The following is a 17,907-nucleotide window of genomic DNA, read 5'->3' as shown; positions in this document are numbered from 1 at the left end:
TGACTGGGAGCTTTGTAGCTGAGGATAGGCCTGACGGCTAGCAAAGCATATAAAAGTGCCTTGCCCTGGGTGCAGTACCAAATTAAAAACAACCAAACAACTCTGTCAACTACTCTGAAAACACATACACTAAGACTGCCATCCACTAAGAAAGTGGGTACTTCCAACACTGCAAATTTCCTCAAAAGATTCCTATGAATCACTCCCCAATACCGTGCCAGCTATAGATAACGGTCCCAAGGTATTGCAATTATCGAACAGTTTCCATTTCCTTTAAATAGTGAGATGCGAAAATAGACTTACACTTCCAGTAGGTCAACTGGAGGATGGAAGATAGAGACATAATGTGCCTGAAAGCTAAAGAGACAGCTCTGACATCATGAGCTTTCACTTTAAAAGTAGGCAAAATGTCCTCTTGAATCCATGAATGTACCTAACAAATTAAGTCCCTTAGGAAGAACAACAATGTGTTCTTAGTTGGAGGATGAGACAGGTTCTTAACTGAATACCAGAGGTTACTGGATGTACCTCTGATCTTCTCAGTCCTGTTCAGGTAACACCTCAGAGCTCTGACAGGGCAAAGTATACTCTCTTCTTCCTCGGACCCAAGAATGCTCATTAAATTATTAAGAAGACAAATTTCTAGAGCTCCTCAGACATAAGAGGAAATCAGCAATCTGAGTTATAGATGTCTCAGAAGAAGAGACATTATGGTTGATGCACCATCAACAGAAGACTTCCCACTTAGCCTGGCAGAAGAGGCTGGAAGAGTTACGCCTGCAATGTGCATTAGACTCTGCAGCTCCCCTTGAAAAACCTTTCGCTCTGACAAGCTTGCAGACAGTCTGAAGACTATCAGAGGAAGAGTGGATAGCCCTTGGTGGTGCCTCCAGAAGTAGAGATGTTTGAGTAAATGAGTTTGTTTGGGGAAGAAGTCTTGGAAATCCACCAACAACCATAGATGGTCTGGGAACTACTTTAGAGGCCAAAACGGGGCTATGAGGGTCATAGTTATGTTGTGATGAGTCTGAAATTTATCACCTCCCTGACCATGCTGAAAGGTGGGACGGCGTAAAGATCCAGATTGGACCAGTCTTGCAACATGGTGTCTGTTGCCGATGCAAGGGGGTCCACAGTTGGAGAGCAAAAGAGAGGAAAGCGATGTTTCCTGGAGGTGGCAAACAGGTCTAATTAATGTTGGTCTGTCCCATAGTTTCCAAAGATCCAGGCAGACCAGGGGATCCAGGATCCATTCAGTGGGAAGGACCTGCTTCTGACAGCTCAGCTCTTCTGCCAGAACATTTAATTTCCCCTGAGTAAACCAGGTGACTAGAGTCACTTGATTTTGATCTGCCTACAGGAGAAGATCTCTTGCTGCCTGGTAGAGAGAGATAAGGAATGAGTGCCTCCCTGTTTCTGGAAATAGGCTAAGGCCATGGTATTGTCTGCATACACTACCACCGTCTTGTTGCGGACCATGTCTGAGAAATACTGAAGGCCTAGGTGAGCAGCCTTCATTTCTCTGACATTTGTATGCAGACTTTGTTGCACTGGTGTCCACGTACCAGAAACCTGATTCCCCAGTAGGGCTCTGCATCCTAAATCTGAGGCGTCTGAATACAAGCCTAGGTCGGGGCTCAGAGGATGAAGGGACTTCCCTTCTGATGGTCTTTCTTCGGACAGCCACCACTGCAGGTCTGATTTGATCTCCAGGGTGATAAAAAAAAAATGTAGGAGTCCAGTTGTGTTTTCCTGTCCCAGTTGGCCTTTAGTGAGAATTGAAGAACTCTCATGTGCAATTTGCCCAGCTTGACAAACAACTCGATGGAAGCTAGAGTCCCCAGAAAGCTCATCCACTACTGAGTAAGCAGGATGGGAGGGTTATAAAGCTGCCGACCATCTAAAGGCAGCCGGAAATTCTCTTGGGTGACAGAAAAGCCCGAAAAGTCAGAGGGTTGAGAGCAATCCCAAAATAGATAATCTCTTGTGACGGGTCAACTGGGACCTTTGGAGATTGATGAGAATACCCAATTCCTGGATAGAGAGAACAATCTTGTAAATATCCTTCATACACTTTCCCTTTGACAGGGACCGAAGCATCCAGCCATCCAGATACAGACTGATGTTTATCCCTATTAGATGGAGCCATCTGCGAGAGGAGCGAGGACTCAAGTGAACACCTGAGGGACTGCAGAAAAGCCATAGCAAAAGGCCCGAAACTGAAATACTCTGTCCTGAAAGATGAACCTTTGATACTTCCTGGAGTCTGGATGGATCGGGATGTGGAAGTATGTGACCAGCATATACAAGGATATCATCCAGTCACCCCGGTGAATGGATGAGAGGACTGAATGGCTTACCTCCGTCTTGAATTTTGTCTTCAGGACAAATCGATAGAGGGCACTTACATCTAGAACTGACCTCCAGCTACCCGAAGCTTTCGGAACCACAAAGAGACGGTTGTAGAAGCCCTCTGTGTTGGTGTTCTCTACCTACTCTATGGCTCTCTTTTGGATGAGGGAGGACATCTCCTCCAAAAGGGCCGAATGTCTTTCTGAGCCTTTCGAGTAAGCTGACAATGTGATGTGAGACGTGACTAATGGGGGGCTCTCTAGGAACAGGATGACATAGCCTCCTTTAGAACCTTGATGACCCACAGCTCTGCTCCTCTGATCACCATTTCTCCCAAAACTGTAGAAGTCTGGCTCCTACCGGTGTATGAAGGACTTCCATCTCACTTTTTTTGGCACTGTCTTGGATGGGCCCATCTTGATGTATCCGGTCGTGAAACGGACATAGGGGCGGGTCCTAGACTGTGATCTGGGCCTACTTCCATGAAAGGGCTGCTGCTGGAGTGGAGAGGACGTCGTAGGAGTAAAAGAGGCTGAATCCTTGGGACGCTTGGAGGATCATGACAACAAACCCTACATGAACTTCTTTTACAAATCAGATACAATCTGCCTAACCTTGTCCTGAGGGAAGAGGAGTTAATGGTTAAGATGTGGTAAAAACAGGGCAGACTTCTGTGTCTGAGTGGCTCCTTTAGTTGTAAAGGAACACCAGAGCTCTCTCTTCTTCAAGACACAAAGAGAAAAAAAGAGGCAAGCTCCAAAAAGCCATTCCTAATGCCCATGTCTGTGCAGGATAGGACTACCAGCCAGTCCAAGGCGATATCGGATGAAAAAACTCGAGTCTTCAGTCTTTGAACACCTTGAACAAATCTTTGACAAGGTGGTCTATTTCTGCTGACGAAAACATCTTCATTGACAAAAATGCAGGAATTCAAGAAGAAGCGATGAGACCAGAGAAGTCCTCTTGGGAGGAGACAGTGACTCCCTAAGAAGAAGCTTCCCCGGTGACATAAGACAAAAATCTCCTTCGAACAAGGCATGAGGGAGGAAAGGTGAAGGAAGCTTTTCCTTGCTTCCTTTAGGCTGAAAACCAATCTTCAGTTTCTTTAAGAGCCTCCTTGGAATACGAAGAAAGCACCAGCAAGACCTGGACAGCAGCTGGGGTGAAAAAGTTGGGAAAATTTGCTAATAAATATCTTGGAAGCAGAGGGAGCTTTCTTTAGCAAGCTCACAATCTCAGGAAACTGCTGCTTAATGGGAACCAACAAAGGTTCGTCTTGAACTAAATGCGAAGGCAACTGAAGAGAAGCAATACGTTTGGAAGCAGGTGTTAGGCGCTCAGAGGAGGGCTCCTGAGAGAGTTCGCTGGGCACTGAGGGGCCAGGTGAGGGTGCTCAGCAGTTGGGCACTCAGGAGAGAAGGCCTGTGGACTGTCCCATGCAGAAGGATGATGGAATGCACTCTTGACCCCTACATGCTGTACACAGAGGATGGCGGTCGTACTTAAGTTTAACCAGCTTGGCGGAGCACAAATTCCCTGCGCAAACCCTGGATCCCGAGAAACTGGAATCCGACATAGCTACCAATTCACAGAGCTACGCTAGCTAGATTAACAAACAGGAAATTGAGTACTTCACCAAGGAGAGACGCCACAAATAAAGCGCAATGAGACAAAGGACACCAAACAGTTTGAGACAGACGGACTTGCGAGATGTGTTCACAATCGCCCGAGAATGAAACTGACCTGGGTTCATGGGTATGTCGCCTTGTCCAGGAAGCACCATTGACACCTAGGACTTAGTTCCTCAGAACTAGACAACATACAATGAACATCCACTGAGAGACCTTTCCAATGGTTCTTGGTTCCAGTCTGGGATATGCCAACATGCTGAACCAAGGGGGGCAACTGCTCACAGGCAGACCCCACCGACCTCCTTTAGGCTACTAGGTTTTGGGGGGTTTTGGGGAGTATGCCAGGGACCTTGGCCTAAGAGAATCAGTGGGAACAACAACCACCTCCTCCACCAACAATTCACTAGCGCTGGGAGCAACAGGGCGCTCTGAATCACCTGTCTTACCCATAAGCACTTTTACTGAAGATGCTAATTGTGCGATAGACTCCATTATTAACCCAATTCTCTCAAGACTGGCCATGGGGTTGGGTTTGGAAACGTGAGAGCCAGGTAAGGGAGAGGTTTGAATAGTTAAGAGGGGTTGAAATTGGGTTCATTGACTGATTGAAATTAAAGAAACAATTAGAATCAGACTTCACAGCAGATGCATGGATGAATGTATGATATTTAGGGCAAAAGCCCAAGCACCGTGGCCAAGAAGTCCAGCGCAAACTTACACTGTCCTCTGGACACGGCCCAGTCTTCTCGAGGCCGAAACCTCTTGGGAAGACTGAGCAGGGGACCTCTTCTCTACCTCCCCAGGCGTCTGGACCGAGAGACTGGTGCACCTTCCCGGGAACCTGGCCTGATACTCGAAGAAGCACCAGCATGAAGAGTCTGAACACCTGCATGCCCAGACTCTTTCCCCGTGCCTGAGTCGCACGGAGAGAGGTTTCTCCCGTACCAGACGGGGTACTCGACCGGGTACTGGAGCAACTTGCCAGCGAGTGTCCGACACAGTCCCGCTGGCCTTAGAAGCAGGCTTATTAGGCGCGTGGGGGGGAGTGCAAACCGCGGTCTGCACACCCTCGGCTCCTGATACGACTGACCCGGGGGTCAACGCAACGGTTCCCTGGTCCGTCAACTGGGAAGAGCTAACGAGTTCCCACTGCCTTCCCTGTGGAAGGAGGCAGACCCTTAGAAGTCTTGGTGCGAGACTTCTTGGGCTGGGAGGAGAGGCAGGCTTCCTCTTCTTTGGCTGGCGAGCCTCGGAAGAGGAAGAGGAAGAAAAGGTAGCAGACGACGACGATGAAGAAGATGAAGACGACGACACCTTGCTCGATCTCTTCTTCGACTTCTTTGTCATCTTCCTCAGGATGGCAGTCAGGTTCCCCATCCAAGAAGGAGCAGCAGAAGATGCAGGAGCAACCAGGGGGGCCAAGGGAGCAGGCGCGACCCGGGTAGCGGAGACGGTGCTTGGACCTGCAGCTACCGGGGCAGGTGCAGCAGCGCGGGAACCAGGAAAGCCAGATGTAGCCAGGTTTGAAGGCCGGGTGGTGCATGGGAAACCAGGCCAGGCCAAGAGTCAGGGAAGCGAGGAGCTGGAACCGTGGTCATGAACAAGCATGGGTCATGAACAGGAGCAGGCATCGTCAGGTAGGGCACCGATGAAGTCACCATGTGTGAGGGGCCAGGCAAGGATAATGGGGCCAGGAACCCAGGAGGCAGCGGCACAGAGTGGAGTGTAGCAGAAGCAGCCAACACCTGGGTGTCCGATGCGTGACTGTCACAGGCAGCTTGCCAAACGATGACGTGGTGACATTCCTGGTGGTGGAAGCGGTGGCTGCGTGGGTTGTCACCGGAGTGCCAGACAAATGGGACACCAGACCCTCCAGTGACAGAACGCCAGGCAGACCCAGGTGTAGCCAGGCAGAGGCGAGATCAGGTACCTGGCCAACAGAAGACACTTCCACCCCTATACCAGAGGACAGAGTCGGGTAAAAAATGGAGCAGGAGAGGTCCCAGGGAGGATGCCCTGAGCGACCACTCCCCCGTGGCCTTCCACACCCGATGAAATGAATGAGGAAGGGGAAGGGGAGTAGGCAGCAAGAAGGGGAAGCTTGCCAGGAGGGAGAAACGATCCCGACGGATCAGCCACCATGGGAGTCGTCAGGGGCGTTACCCTCAGACGACGCCTTGGTGGGCTTCCTACGGTGTCGTCTCCTCCCCTCAATCTTCAGCCACTGCTCGCAGACCAGGAGCAACACTCAGCACAGGGCGAAGCACACGAACACACACGTCCCCCGCAGGTGGGACAGAGGGCGTGGGTCCGCGTCAACACTAGATCTACATGAATTACACTTTTTCCCTCTCACCCCAGGATATACATGCTGGGGAAAGGAGGGCTTCAAGGGCTTATCCACATTCATATCAAAAGAAAAAAGGAAGTTCCCACCGGGAAAAGCTCAACAGCAGTCAGGCAGAGAGCAAGCAAAACAACGTCCGCAGTCTATGACGGCTGAAAGCAAACTGGAATGTTTACATCCGAGCAGGCGGTACTCCCGCCTCATGGACGGTAGTTAACTGCCTAACCACCTTGTTCGAAAGTTCAATGGCCGTTTCCAGCCTATGCTGAAAGTAATTCCTGATGTAAAGGGCCAACAGTTTGTATATTGTGTCGGAACAAAGCTTCGTTAATCCCACACCTAAGTAATCCCTTTCCTTCTCCTCCCACTGAATTAAACTCTCGACTTTCTCCTCCCACCGCCATCTGTTCAGGATGAGTACTCTCATGAACAGAACCAATCTTTTGACTTGAACAGAACCAATCTTTTGACTTTATCTTACAGTAGCCTCGACTCTACAGCATAGTTTGGGAAAAAGAGAGAAAGAGCGGTCTCCTATAATATAACAGCAGAGCAAAAGACTCTGAAAGGCAATCAGTTTAACATATATTTTGTTATCAGCTGGAAAAGCACTACATCTGTCTAGAGGGCGTCAAATAGCGCAGCCGCGCCAGACAGGAAAAAAATGTGCTAGACTGTCCAGAAATGCGCTAGATCTAGCGCAAGACGCACTGAAATGGCAACTGTGCTACCTAGACCAGTACCAGTGCAACGGGGGTCCGAAGAACCCCTGAGTAGCCATTGCACCCATGCACAAGGCCAGGAGCAGAGGTACCATGGTACCGCTAGTGAAAGACCAGGCCTGGTACTGGTAGACCTGTACTGGGCCCGGTACTGGTGGTCTGGGTAGACGTGCACCCAGGGTTGGTGGGAAAAAGACCGGACTGCTATGTTGTTGTTATGGAATGGTTCTGAGCATGAGTAAGTCATTAGGGAGCCATGTGTTTAAGAAGGGACAAGTTATGGAAACCTATTATAAAAGGTATACTAACCTAACATACCCTAACCTAACCTACAACAGAAGGTTGTGTTACTTAGCTGGGGGCAGAGCCTCCCGTACCCCCGGGTGAAGGAAACTCCACTTTTACCAAAAACTCCCCTATAAAACTGCGCATGTTCGATAGCATTCCAGGTTGGGTAAAAGTTTGTTTCCAGTCCGAACTCCAATTCCACGAGGGCTAGTACTAAACATGGCGAAACAGTGATTAATCGACACTGTCTCGCCCTGTTTAGTACTTGCCCCTGGGGGGTCAAATGCATTTCATCATGTTTAGTACTAGCCCCTGGGGGTCAAATGTCCCTTCAAACGTCCCTAAGTGCATTTCGCAAAATTGTAACTTAGAAATAATCCTTAATATGGTAATTCTAAGCCGTACTTCCGCTGTGAGCTAGACTATGGCAATTGACATTTTCCTGTCAGTTTACTTGCTTTACAAGTTAAAGTAATATTTGTCGGTCGGCTGTAACTAAACTGTACTGACCTTGAAGACTACATGACGGGTTAGATCGACCTGCATTCCATGGGCGAAAAGCCCCCCTCCATAGCTAATATGGTAAAATTCTAACCAGTAAACACCCCTAGGTACATTAGGTTGGTATTTTTAGGGTGTTTACTGGTTACAATTTTGCCATATTAGCTTTGGAGGGGGTGGGGCTCGCCTCAGAATGCCGGCCTAGATACTCCCGTCCTGTTGTGTAGTCTTCAAAGGTCAATTACAGTTTAGTTACAGCTGGCCGACAAAATATTACTTTAAATTCTTAAAAAGCAAGTAAAATAGCATAGGAAAATGTCAGTTGCTACAGTCTAGCTCACCGCGGAACTACGGCTTAGAATTACCCTTAATATTTACAATTATTTTATTTTTAATTGTGATAAATATTAGTTTGCAAGAAATCATAATTTTTAAAGTAAATTGTATATTTCCTAACTATATAAACCCGGAGGTCCTTTACATTAGGGATTACTTTCAGGCGTAGGCTGGAAATGGCCGCTGAACTTCAAACAAGGTGGTTAGGCAGTTAACTACCGTCCAGGAGGCGGGAGTACCGCCTGCCCGGATGTAAACATTCCAATTTGCCTTTCGGCCCAGGTATCAGATTGACGGGTGGCATGAGGTGGGCATAAAATGCAAAGGACCTCGGATTTGTATAGTTAGGAAAAATACAATTTACTTTAATAAATTGTGATTTGTTCCGACACAATATACAAACCCTCGGTCCTTTACATTAGGAGACTTACTGGTTGGAGGACGGAATCTGAGTGAGCCTCCTGAACTGACTGGGGTTCACCAACTTGTCTTCCCTTCCTGGTTGAGAGCGCGAGGAAGGGAAAAACTGCCTCTGGCAAAATGATCGTGTTGTAAGAAACGTGGGATCAGTTGTCAGACTTCTGGGTCCCTTTGCATGAAAGAGGAAACATCAGTTCTTGCAAAGTAGGCTAGGAAGAACTTGGAGTCGGATGACATAAAGGCAATCACAAGCATTGGGTTTGTCTTATAGTCATGATCTCCCTCCCCCACCCTTGCAAGAGGAAGGTAGTGGGGTTGCTTCTATAAACCTGAACAGAAAATAGAACAGCTCCCGTTGGGTGCTTACCTGCATCGACCACCAGATCCAGCATGTAACACCACATCCGCTCCCTGCCCGTAGGAAGAGAGCCAGGATGGGGAGAAGAAGAGAAGCCAGTCACTCTACATTCATGCTCCCAATCACAACCCGCACGTCTTAGGCGAGATGCAACCTGTCATGTTACAGGAGCCAGTTGCTACACAACTTGTTGAGCAGCCACCACAGGACCCAAGGAAAATGTGTCCAGGACTTGTGAGCAACATCCCGGAGATAGAAGGAGGTGAAGGTAGTCTGTTGGGACCAAACGCCTGCCTTCAGCACCTGCAAAACCGACATGTTCTTCTGGAATGCGAGGGACGGACCAATGCTGTGGACTTCGTGAGCTCTCGGACAAAGTGTACTGGTGTCATCTTCTCCTGCAGCAGAATACGCTCTCCTTATCATCTCACGAAGCCAGAAGGAGATGATATTCTTGGACACTCCTTTCTTGGTCAAGCCAGTACTAATGAAGAGTTGTCGACACTCAGGCCAGAGACGTCGAGTCCTCTTCAGATAGCGCCGCAGCACTCTAACAGGACACAGTAGCATCTCGTCTGGTCCATTACCTACAAAGTCCTCTAGGGAAGGGATCGTGAAGGACTCGAACCGTGCGTCAGGGACTGAAGGATTCTGAGTCTTCGCCACGAAATCCGGGACGAAATCGAGCGTAACTGATCCCCATCCCCTCGAGTGTTTAACATCGAAGAAAAGTCCGTGTAGTTCGCCAACTCTCTTCGCCGATGCCAGGGCCAGCAGGAAGACAGTCTTGAGGGTCAGATCCCTGTCTGACAACTCTCATAAAGGCTCATACGGTGCATGAGTCAGGCTCCTTAGAACAAGAGTCACATCCCATACAGGGGGCCTGAGATCCCTGGGTGGGCAAGACCTTTCGAAACTTCTCATTAGTAGAGAGACCTCGAAGGAAGAAGAGATGTCTACTCCTTTCAGCCGTAAGACTAGGCCAAGTGCGGCACGGTAGCCTTTTACAGCTGAAACGGAGAGAAGCTTCTCTTGGCGAAGGAAGACGAGGAAGTCTGCAACCTGCTGAAAAGTAGCTCTGACCGGAGAGATACCCCTTCGACGACACCAACCACAGAAGACGGACCACTTTTCCTGGTATACCGCTGCGGAGGATCGTCTAAGGTATCCTGCCATCTCTGTTGCTGCGCGACACGAAAAGCCTCTGGCTCGCAAGAGATGGTGGATAACCTCCAGCCGTGAAGACACAGGGACTGCACTGCCTGGTGGTACCGCTCTACGTGGGGTTGACACAGCAGGTTGGGCCAGTGGGGGATCTCTCTCGGCGCCTCGGAGAGGAGAGCTAGCAGGTCCGGATACCAAACGGCCTGTGGCCATTTGGGTGCCACCAGAATCATCCTGAGATTCGGAGTGATCATCACTCGGCGAATCAGACAGAACAGAGGAAAGGCGTACACGTCGAGGTTGTCCCACGGGTGCTGGAACGTCCTCCGCAGCGGCCCATGGGTCCGGCACGACCGAACAGAAGACCTGGAGTTTTCTGTTGTGCCGGGTGGCGAACAGGTCGATGGCTGGACACCCCCACAGGTCGAATAGCCTCTCCGTCACTTCCGAGTGAAGGGACCATTCGGTTCCTATCACTTGATTCTGGCGGCTGAGCTTGTCTGCCACAGCATTCCTCTTGCCTGGAATGTACCTGGCTGACAGCTCTACCGAGTGAGTCACGGCCCACTCACACACCTGCATTGTCAACTGGTGGAGTGGCAGGGACACTAGGCCCCCCTGCTTGTTGACGTATGCCACTACTGTGGTATTGTCGCTCATCAGTACCACGGAGTGTCCCATCACTCAATCCCGGAACTCTTGGAGAGCCAGGAAGGCTGCCTTGAGTTCCAGGATGTTGATGTGAAGGCGCTTGTCGTCTCGGTGCCACACTCCCGAAGTCAGCAACTCCTCCAGGTGTGCACCCCATCCCTCAGTCAATGCATCTGAGAACAGCAGCATGTCCAGAGGGGGAGTATGCAGGGATATTCCTATCAAGAGGTTCCTGTCGTCCATCCACCAGCGAAGGTCCTCCCTCACCTCCTCGGAAAGAGGAATGAGGAAGGATTGGGGGTCTCAGGACTGGGACCAATACTCCTTTAGTCTCCACTGTAAAAATAAGTAAGTATAGCTTAGTTTTTTGCAGACCACTGAGCTGATTAACAGCTCTCCTAGGGCTGGCCCGAAGGATTAGACTTATTTTTACGTGGCTAAGAACCAATTGGTTACTTAGCAACGGACCTACAGCTTATTGTGAATCGAACCACATTATAGCGAGAAATGAATTTCTATCACCAGAAATAAATTCCTCTAACTCTTCATCAGCCTGAACCGGCCCATCGAATGACGGTCTGAAGCTCAACCAACTCGGCCAACAAAGGGCTGTCTCCACTGTAGAGACCACAGGTGAAGACGCCCATGAGGTGCTAGCTTCTCCAGCGGCGACAGGTGACTGATGACAACTTGCCATTGCCAAGCTGGCTGCTCCTGTCGTGACAGGAACAGCTGTGCTGCCTCTTGAACCTGCTGATACAAGAGTCCGAGGGAAAGACTTTCGCTGCCACCGAGTCTATCAGCATGCTCAGGTACTTTATCCTCTGCTTGGGGATGAGATCTGATTTCTCGAGGTTCACCACGATCCCAAGATTGCAGCAAAACTCGAGAAGCCAATCCCTGTCCTGTAGCAACTGTGAGAGGGAGCTCACCAGGACCAGCCAGTCGTTGAGATACCTCAGTAGACATATCCCATGCGAATGGGCATAAAGCAAAGTGCCCTGAATTGGTAGACCGTCTCCCCGAGGACAAAGCGGAGGTACTTGCAAGAGGACGGATGAATGGGTATTTAGAAATACGCATCCTTCAAGTCCACCGTAAGCATGAAGTCGTTCTCCCTGATGTAAGCAAGCACGGATTGCGCTGTTTCCATCGTGAACAGAGTCTGGCGAACGAAACGGTTCAAGGGAGAGAGGTCTATGACCGGTCTCAATCCCCCTGATGCTTTCTCTACGAGAAAGATACGGCTGTAAAAGCCTGAAGACTGGTCCGACACGACTTCCACAGCACCCTTGCTCAGCATGGCTTCACTTCTTGCTGTAGTGCGGTGTCCTTTGGAGATCCTTGAATGTACGTGTGGAGATGGACCGGAGTGTAGGTGAGGGGAGGCCGAGGCTCGAAGGGTAGTAGATATCCCTCCCGAAGGACATCCACTATCCAGGTCTTGGCTCCGTGTCGCTGCCATGTTGCTCAATGGCTCGACAGGCACCCCCCACAACCTTTGGCAGCTTTTGGGGGGGAACGCTGCCCCTGGCATTTCCCCTTCTTCTTCTCCCCCTTGCCCCCTTTACCGGATTGGAAAGTGGGCTGAAAGGGGCGGGAAGGCCCACCCTTTCTAGAGGAAGAAGAAGGCTGGGTGTTTCCACGGGATCCCCTCGAAGACTGGGCCTTCTTAGGGGCCAAGAAGTGCCAGCCTGGCCCGAGGGCCTGGCCGCAGTGGGATGCGAAGACCCAGAGGTCTTGGCCACTGCCTGGTGGACAAGCCGGTCGCTGTCATTGGCCCGGCGCTTGTCTACCACGGCGTCCGCCAACTCCCTAGGGAAGAGAGAGGCGGAACCCAGCAACGGTCCATTCCTCAGGGTCACTGCCAACTCGGGTCCTACAGACCTGGAGAAGCGAGAGAGAACGCCGTCTCTCCGCTTCAGGACCAGGTTTGACCACAGGTTTGCCATCTGGTGGGCGAGGCAGGAGATGGCCCTACCCCCAGACTGGCACAGTCTCCCAAAGGCAGAGACTGCCTGGAAGGCTGCCATGGCGGTGGCTCCCAGGGAGACTACCTGGAAAGCTTGCTGAGAGTGGAGATGCCCTCTGCAGATAAGCTGCTGCAACATAAGACCCGGATCCAGACGTGTCAGGTTCTGGTCAACCTGTTTAGGCAGTAATGCCCTCTCAACTGGAGTGTAGAAGCACTTCTGGCGAGGTGGGGGAGGAGAAGCTTATCCGAGCGGTTCGATCCAAGTGAATTGTCTTGCCCAGACACAAGACCATTCACCTGGTTGAGGACCATTTCGGCAAGCGTGGACCATGGCAGCCCCACCTAAGCCTTGAGTTCCTTCTTGGGTCCCCAAAAGGATTTGAGGCGTAACGGACGATCCACAGTTGAGGCCGTGGTCCATTCCCCAAGGTCATTGTGCTGACAAATCAGCGTAATAACCTCTGCAAGTGTCCTCTGTATCTCGGGGGTGTCCGCATCCTGGGGAAGAGGAACCTCAAGTCCTTCCAGGGTGCGGTCCTCCCGATTTACTCTCCCTGCAGGACCTCAGCAGACCCCTGTGATCCTTCCTGCACCACGCGGGCGTAAGACCTGGTCGAGCCGAGGACCAAGCCAGGTACATATGCCCCTGAGGTAGAACTCTGGGGAGAAAACTCGCCAGAATTCTTCCTGTCCGACTCATGCCCCTTGGAAGGAGCCCAAGAGGTAGAGGGGAGGTGAGGAGGATTGGGCGCTCCCACTGGCCTTGCTGGCAGAACCAACAGGGGCAGTGGGCTGGGAGCGGTTACCAACCCGCAGTGGTGACAGCAGCCCGGGTCGAGGAGAGTGCTTTCGCCTAGGTGAAGCAGTCTCCCAAGGAGAGCGGAGCGGCTCGCGTGAGCCGAACCGCGCGCTCGCCTCCCCGAGCCAGGCTGGCCGTGCAGATGCTGCCCGGGACTAGGAGGAGTCGAGCGCCCGCGCTGTCCTCTAGACGCGCCCCAGTCTTCTTCGAGGCCGTAGCCTCTCTGGAAGACTGAGCAGGGGACCTCTTCTCTGCTTCTCCAGGTGTTCGGACCCGAAGGACTGAAGCACTTTCCCGGGAACCTGGCTTGGCACTCACGGGGGTACCAGCAGGAAGAGTCGGGGCACCTACATGCCTGGACTCTTTCTCTTGCCTCACGCCCGGGTCTGTGCGGCGAGAAGTTTCTCCCGTATCAGCCTGGGGTACCCGGGTCTCCTTGGAAACCAGGGCACTTGGGGCGACTTGTGCACGAGTGAATGATGTGGACCCACTGTCCTTAGAAGCAGGTTTCTTAGGCACAGCAGGGGGAGTGCAGACTGTGGTCTGCACGCCCTTGGCTCCTGATGCAACTGACCCGGGGACAGAGCAGTGGTTCCCTGATCCATGGATCGGGAAGAGCCAGCGAGAGATCCTACTGCCTTCCCTGTGGAAGGAGGCAGTCCCTTAGAAGTCTCAGTTCGAGATTTCTTAGGGAGGGAAAGGCAGACTTCTTCTTCTTCGGCCGGGAAGCCTCAGAAGGAGAAGAGGAAGAAGAAGTAGCAGACGAAGACGATGATGATGACGAAGACGAAGACGACGACACCTTTCTTGATCTCTTCTTTGACTTCCTCTTTGCCATCTTCCTCAGGATCGTACTTAAGTCCCCAAACCATGCAGGAGCAGCCGACGAAGCAGGAGCAGCCAGGGGGGCCACAGCAGCAGGCGCAACCAGGGCAGCGTAAACGGTGCTCGGGCCAGCAGTTACCGCAGCGGGAACATCTGCACAGCAGCCAGGAACATACAGAGGTGGAGTCGGGAAAGAAGGCACGGGTGGCGCGCGAGCAGCCAGGCCGGGCCGAGCCAGGGTCGAAGGTATGGGGAGTGAGTCAGACGGTACGTCGGGCCGAGAGACAGGGAAGCGAGGAGCCGGAATCATAGTCATCATTGAGCCAGGGTCAGCAACAAGGGAAGGAACAGTCACATACGGCACCGTTGACATAACCATGTAGGAAGGCCCTGGTCGTGAAAGCGGGGCCAGGAACCCAGGAGGCACCGGTATTGGATGGTGAGCGGTAAGGGCAGCCAAAACCTGGGTGTCCAGGTGAGAAGCCACCGACACGGGTAACTTGGAAAATCCGGACATGGTAACAGACGTGGTGGTGATCGTGGTTGCCACATGTGTTGTCACTGGAGCGCCAGACAGATGCGATACTAGGCCCTCCAGTGATGGAGTGCCAGGTAGACCCAGGTGTAGCCAGGCCGAGGATAGATCTGATGCCTGGCTATCCATCCCGAAACCTGAGGAAAAAGTCGGGTTAGGCTGGGAAGCCTCTGCTCGTTCTGGGGGAAAAAACTCCCCCCCCCCCCAGCACGAGAAGAGACCCCCAAGAGGATGTCCTGATCAACCGCTCCCCCAACTCCCTTCGACACCCGATGAAACGAACAAGGAAGGGGAGGGGGAGTCCTCACCCGAGGGAGAGGGAGCAAGCAAGGGAAGTTTGCAGGGAGGGAGAAACAAACCCGACACATTAGCCACCACTGGAGTCGTCGGGGGCGTGTTACCCTCGGACGATTCCTTGGCTAGCTTCCGACGGTAGTGTCTCCTCCCTTCGAACCTCTTCCATTGCTCGGGAGACCAGGAACAACACTCGCTACAAGGAGCGTCGCGCGAACACACATGCCCCCTGCAAGATGGGCAGAGGGCGTGTGGGTCTGTGTCAATGCTAGACCTAAAGGTATTACATTTCTTGCCTCCTACCCCTGGACACGCACGCTGGGGATAGGATGGTTTAGAAGGCTTATCAACATTCATGCTAGAAAGAAAACAAAGAATTTTCCCACCAAAAAGGTTAAAAAAAGGCAGTCAGGCAGAGAGCGAAGAAACAACGTCCACATTCCACAACAGCCGAAGGCAAATTGGAATGTTTACATCCGGGCAGGCGGTACTCTTGCCTCCCAGACGGTAGTTAACTGCCTAACCACCTTGTTTGAAGTTCAACGGCCATTTCCAGCCTACGCCTGAAAGTAATCCCTAATGTAAAGGACCGAGGGTTTGTATACTGTGTCGGAACAATTATGTATATAGAATATTTTTTTAATTTTGGGTTGTTTATTGATTAGTTGGCCAGGCCGCGCACCACCTTCTGCCCAGGCCATAATCACTCCGCCAAGGTAAGTAGTTCTGTAACCCGACCCTACTCGTGACTCGCGACTCCACGTGCCCCGATACCTGACTCAGTCTTTCCCAGATTGCCAGGATGTCATTCGCGTCGCATCCCGCACATTTACAATTTGCCGTCGCCAATCCAGTGACGACACTGGATTTACCGGTTTTATGCAATGACGAGAGGTCATTGCTTGTGTTTCTAATGAAAAGTGGCCTTTTGGGTGATTTTAGTGGTGTTTGCGGCCAGTGGAAAAAAGTCACTGTTAGTCTATTGAAACATGGCGACAGTTTCCAATGGGAGTGTAACGCAAGACATTGTAGGAAACACATATTTATTCGGAGTGGCTCATTCATCTCTCGTTCCCATCTGTCCTTCGGGACTATTTTAATTCTGATTCACGGCTGGATTCACGAACTTCCCCAGAGATACCACCAGCTGCCCCAGCCCAAAAGAGAAGAAGAATCGAGTTGCCCGAATTCTCTGATGAATCTGATTTCGAATAAGGTAAGTATGGTTTTGTTCAATTTATGGTGAAACTTTTTACTGACTTTCTGGGGGTTCGCCCCCCTGGCCAGGTCAGGGCACACCGTCCTACTTGAGGTTAGGTAGGTCAGATCTGGTTAGGCTGGGACCTGGCATTATAGAAAAGGTTAGGTTTATTTATGCTAACTGGCTTTCTGAGGGGTCCAGGGGGGGGGGTGAAGCCCCCAGCCAGGTTAGGGCACACCACCCTATGTTAGGTTAGGTAGGTAAGATCTGGTTGGGTCAGGACCTGGCTCTATAGGAAAGGTCTGTTTATGTTATAGAAATGACAGTGAATATTAGCTTCTGTCCCGGCGCCATCTTGTTTGTATTCGTCCGCCAGTTTTCTAGTCGAAACCTACTGCCATCTGTGGTGGGTACCGTCTAGAAAATTGGCAGACGGTAGCTGTAGGCATTCCTTAATTTTTTATGAAGATTCGAAAGATATATATAATAAAAAATAGAGTAGGAATGTTTGGACCGGAAAAAAACATTATCCTCGGGTTGGCCAGCATACAACTTCTGAGGTTAATTACAGGTTAATTACAGTCGACCGACAAAAAATAACAGTAAATTCTTGATAAGCAACCAAAATACCAGGCTATAGGAAAAATCTATTTCCAGAGTAATACCCCATGCGAAGCTCTTGCTTAGCTCTACCCGGTAAGTTAGCTTCGGTGTTGAGAAGGTCAGTCAGTAGGTAAGGAAACAGTCAGTAGCTAAGGAAACAGTCAGTAGGTAAGGAAACAGTCAGTAGGTAAGGAAACGAAGGCCAGAATCATTCGGGGCACACTTTGTAACACACGAAAATGACTGACTGAAAAGGCCAAATTGTGACAAAGTTTTAATGTAACATTTTACCCTCAGAGGCTAAAGTTCACGGTGGTCTATGTGGCCAGCAAGCAAAATATCAGGGTATTGGCTAAACATTTAATATGTCACCCTGAATCATGCAGCTGTCAAGGAATTTAGATTGCTCTCTACGAAACAGGCCGGGCAGTGAAAACCGCCATCGGCCCTACAACAATCACTTGCAAATTTTCTCCCCCAAAAAATAACATAATTACCTTTAAAATACGTTGAATTTGAGTCGAGGCTGACGTTCGTGTGGTTGCGATGGTGTCGGGGCATTAGTAGTAGTAGTAGTAGTAGTAGTAGCAGCAGGACATTCCGTATGAAACTCCTCCCTCAAGCGTTTTAGTTTGCTTATGAATGTGCTTCTTGAGTTTATTTCATTATGGCATGATGACATGCTGTTATTTAATTCCTCTCTTCAAACGGATCTCTGGAAAGTAAGGTATTGTCTGTCTATAATTTCATATTCATATTCATTTTCTCGGCATAGCTGCTGCAGGAAAGTGAATCTGCATAATATCATATTATGTTGGGCGATGAAATAGAAAATGGTCCAGATGTTAATTTCTATACATTAGTTGCTCCCCCATTTAACCTTTTCCTATCATCTAGCTCCAGCG

General features: G+C 50.6%; 1 protein-coding gene across 2 annotated transcripts in view; it reads right to left on the bottom strand.

Moving 5' to 3' along the window:
* Positions 1-17,679, bottom strand: part of Fnta (farnesyl transferase alpha) — a 185,806-nt gene extending 168,127 nt beyond the window's left edge. The window contains exon 1 of one of the 2 annotated variants that reach the window (XM_067111045.1): positions 17,387-17,679. Coding sequence is in view for 1 of the 2 variants with exons in the window: in XM_067111044.1 (XP_066967145.1) it covers positions 17,500-17,563 (64 nt within the window). In the remaining variant the exon portion in view is untranslated. The remainder of the gene's footprint in view (positions 1-17,386) is intronic. The other variant, XM_067111044.1, reaches the window with a different exon arrangement.
* Between the last annotated feature and the right edge of the window lie 228 nt (positions 17,680-17,907).

Source organism: Macrobrachium rosenbergii, chromosome 11 (genome assembly GCF_040412425.1).
Source record: "Macrobrachium rosenbergii isolate ZJJX-2024 chromosome 11, ASM4041242v1, whole genome shotgun sequence".
NCBI classification, from domain to species: domain Eukaryota; kingdom Metazoa; phylum Arthropoda; class Malacostraca; order Decapoda; family Palaemonidae; genus Macrobrachium; species Macrobrachium rosenbergii.
This window is presented reverse-complemented; position numbering and strand designations above follow the sequence as displayed.